Below are 3,707 nucleotides of genomic sequence, written 5' to 3'. Positions count from 1 at the left end.
TCTTTCCTTCTTCCTTTAACACTTACCTGAGTTCTTCTCTGACTTCCATTGCAGTGTTCCCTGCTATAATGAACACTTCATTCATGTCATCAGTCAGCATATTGCAGGCATAGCCAATGTTGATGGCAGTTTCTGATACAAAATAAAGCCTACTTCAGTTAGAACATTACTTGATAATCTATCTATATATATAAAAGCCTAATATACAAATTGTCCCTTCGGGAGTTCGAGCAGGAGTTCAGTCACTCGCTGTGACGTGCGCTGACCACCAGGGGTTGGCACAGAATGAAGGAAGGCCTTGGCCAGCAGCCAGCAGCCGGGGAAGAGAGGCCCCATCCAGCAGCCAGGAATAAGAGGCCCCCAGCCAGCAGCCAGAAGGCCTCAATCTGCCCTGATCACCAGCCAAGCCTAGGGACCCTACCCATGCATGAATTTCATGCACCAGGCCTCTAGTACACTTATATAGAAGTGTGTTTTTTTCTATAGAAGTTTTGAAGTCATTGCTGTATTTCCTTATAGCTTATAGGCTCCCTTAATGTCAAAGAGAGCATAATGGGTGATAATGCAAGAGACCCAGAGGGAATTTCAAAGCCCTTGCTCCCATGATCAAATTTACCAATTGCTAACTCCATGGATCCATAGCCACATCTATGAATCCTCAATTTTCTCATATAGTTTTTACCAGAGGTCCCAAATACTACCTTTGGAGAGCTGAAATACTAAACTTAGCCAATTTTCAATTCTTATGTAGTAAGAAAACTGAAAAACAGCTCAACAAAATGTTCAGTTGGACAGCAAAAAATGCTCTTATAAATTTTTTATAGTTCTCCTACATGCAACATGGTCATTTTCCCATTAAGTGAATGGACTGCTGCTGCTAGAAAACTGGAAAATTACATGATGTTGGGCATTCCTTCCTCCAATTTTATAGAAATGGAGCCTAGGATAGTTAGGTAACCCTTCCATTTTCAATAAAATCATTTGATTCTAATTCTGAGTTCTTAGGCTCTACCTAACTCCATGGAATCATTAGATTTGCCTGTACTCGGTCAAGGAAGGCAACTGATAGAATCTCAGCATGTGCTTTGTATAAACCACAGAAATTAAAGCTAAATAACAGTAAACTTGTGGATATTCATCACTAATTGAGCAGCTATACCCACGGATCAACATCAAACTCCAGGAAGTCTGTAGTAACACACCACAGCGCTCAACTTTCTATTGTTTATTTTTGTGATCAGTGATTTGGGTGAACATATAGAGAACTGATTCACCATATCTGAAAATCCTCAAATGTTCTAAAAATATCTACAGGTAGATAGAATCTTAAAAACATGTATTTGCCAGTTAACTAAATTTTTCTGGTTTACTGAGGCCCAAGCGTAAAAGCATTTTTATTTTAACCATTGCTGCTAGCAATAGATACAAAATGTAGTGGTCCCCTTTTCTTTCTTAACAAGCACAGAATTATGAACATAATGACTCTTTTTCTGATGACGTGGCATTTTGTCATGCCTGAAAGTGGGTCAGCTCCCATTTACCACTGCATGGGAAGGCTTGGAATTCAACTAGGTTACTCTAGCACAACTGTTGTGGTTGTTAAAATACCAAAATATTTACATACCAGTTGATAAACAGTTGCTTCCCTGAGCCTCCCCAAAGCCTGTTCCCTCCTCTAAGATCCCCAACCCTTTCTTCATTGCACCAAGAAACTAAAGGAGTAACCCTAAGATCTCTAATGTCCTGCTTCACTATTACTCAAGTCTCAGTCCTGATGGGAGGCAGTGCTCACATAAACCTGGAGGTAAACATTTTTAATTCCACTGTTGCCTATAGGTTTAGCTATTATATTGAAGAAGTGAGTTGAGCTGAAATTCAACAGACCCCAGGGTATACTCCAGAAGATATTTTCTTAATTTGTTTTTATCTTTAAATAGTAAGTTCTTATATTAACTTTCCTATTTGTATTTCAACCATTTCCTATATAGAGAACTGGGCACATATCTAATTAAACTTTCTGATTAGTTAAAATTTTACCATATAAATCATTGCCCTCTGTTCAAAACATCTGTTTTAAAATTACCTTGTTTGTCTCCTGTTAGGACCCAGATCTTAATATTGGCTAGTGATAAACTTAAAACCGTTTCAATAACACCCTCTTGTAACTTGTCTTCTACAGCAGTGGCACCTAGAAGCTTTGTTGAAAAATAGAGAATACCTTATGTTAAAGCATGCAAACAATATTCATAACATTTACAGCTTGCAATCACAGAGTTCAGAGGTCAAGGAACACGAATTGAAGGCAGAAAGTATGATGCATTGATATAGTAAACATCCTATTATGTGTAGCGGTGGGCTGGGAAGGACCCAAGAGGAGTTTCTCTAATCAAGCCAACTCATAGGAATACCAACTACTGGCAGAGATCCTGTCAGCAGCCATTTGGGCTTGTCCCGACTTAAGAACTCCCCAGCTGCTTCCTGGCCACTGGGGCCTCAGGGAAGAGTAGTTTCTAGAATAAATGATACTCTCATACTCTGGGCAGCACAGATCTCATAGGTCTAAGATGGCTCAGAACTGTAAAACTTCCCACTCTCCCTGGCAAGTTTCCTGCTCTAAAAAGGTGGATCATAAAGCGGGGAGGGGGAAAAAATAACACCAATAACATACCAGAGGCTGACAAACAATAGGAAGTCTGCTATTGTCCACTCTAGGGGACTTCCAATTACATAAGCTACAACTAATCGAAATAATCCTCTAGGCTCTCACACATGGCAAACGCAAAGCCAACATATAACACATGATTAAATGTTTGAAAAAGTAACATCCGCTGTGTGCAAGATGATTTAGCCAGTGGATTATTCCTACCCGAGATCTCTAAACACATACTGTCCTCTCTATAAACACAAACCATCATGCTTCTAAACTCTTACCATCAAATCCTGTTCAATTTCTTCATACAGCCCAGCTATCCGTTCATCTCTCTCATCTGTGGCAGCATTTGCATCTTCAAGCATCTTATGCCATTCTTTAAAGTACTTATCATCCAGATCTCTGTATGCAATGGCCAGGGTTCGAAGGCCTTCCCCTGCAAATTCCTGCCAGAGCAGACATTGATGTAAGAACCACCCCAAAGCAATAGTCATAGCAAGAACAATAACAGTAACGGGTAAGAAGCTTTGCACGCAAATTCACTTTGTATCAAGAACATAACTTGGCCATCCTGACTTTCCAACTCTTTAATCTCCTTGAAAATAGGAGACAATGTTTGCATTTTGACTTTTATTTCTATTAAGTTAAAACATTCAGGGGACCTAGCCTTCCCCCTAAAAGATATCTAAAATGTCTGTTGAAGTGTCCTAGTTGAGAGTGATCAATGGTGCCTTATCTCAAATGACTTGAGATATCCATTTGAACCAACATATATTGGTTTCCAAACTATCCTCTGCCTGCAAGAAGCCCTCCTCACAATGAGAGGAACAGAGCCTGTTTCATGGCCGTGTCACTCAGCTTTTTTTTTTTTTTTTTAACCTCATTTTTATTTGAGGGTATACATGTCTACTCATATGGCAGTACCATACTGCTCTGGTTACTGTATACTAATAATAATACATTTTGAAATCAGGAAGTGTGAGTTCTCCAACTTTGTTTATTTTTGTTTTTGTTTTTTTTTTGTTTTTCTTTTTTTTTAATTTTTTTTTTAAAAAGG

At 39.0% G+C, this 3,707-nt stretch overlaps 1 protein-coding gene across 5 annotated transcripts in view; it reads right to left on the bottom strand.

The window, feature by feature from the left end:
* The window catches only part of ATP8B4 (ATPase, class I, type 8B, member 4), a 220,759-nt gene that overhangs the window by 49,182 nt on the left and 167,870 nt on the right, over positions 1 to 3,707 (bottom strand). For all 5 annotated transcript variants that reach the window (XM_015558941.1, XM_015558943.1, XM_006756016.2 and 2 more), the window contains 3 exons: positions 2,932 to 3,096; positions 2,084 to 2,195; positions 27 to 132 (listed from right to left, as the gene is read on the bottom strand). In XM_015558941.1, the coding sequence (XP_015414427.1) occupies positions 27 to 132; positions 2,084 to 2,195; positions 2,932 to 3,096 (383 nt within the window). The remainder of the gene's footprint in view (positions 1 to 26; positions 133 to 2,083; positions 2,196 to 2,931; positions 3,097 to 3,707) is intronic.

Source organism: Myotis davidii, unplaced genomic scaffold (assembly GCF_000327345.1).
Source record: "Myotis davidii unplaced genomic scaffold, ASM32734v1 scaffold132, whole genome shotgun sequence".
Taxonomy (NCBI): domain Eukaryota; kingdom Metazoa; phylum Chordata; class Mammalia; order Chiroptera; family Vespertilionidae; genus Myotis; species Myotis davidii.
Note: the sequence above shows the minus strand (reverse complement) of the source record. Positions and strands in the feature narration are given on the sequence as shown.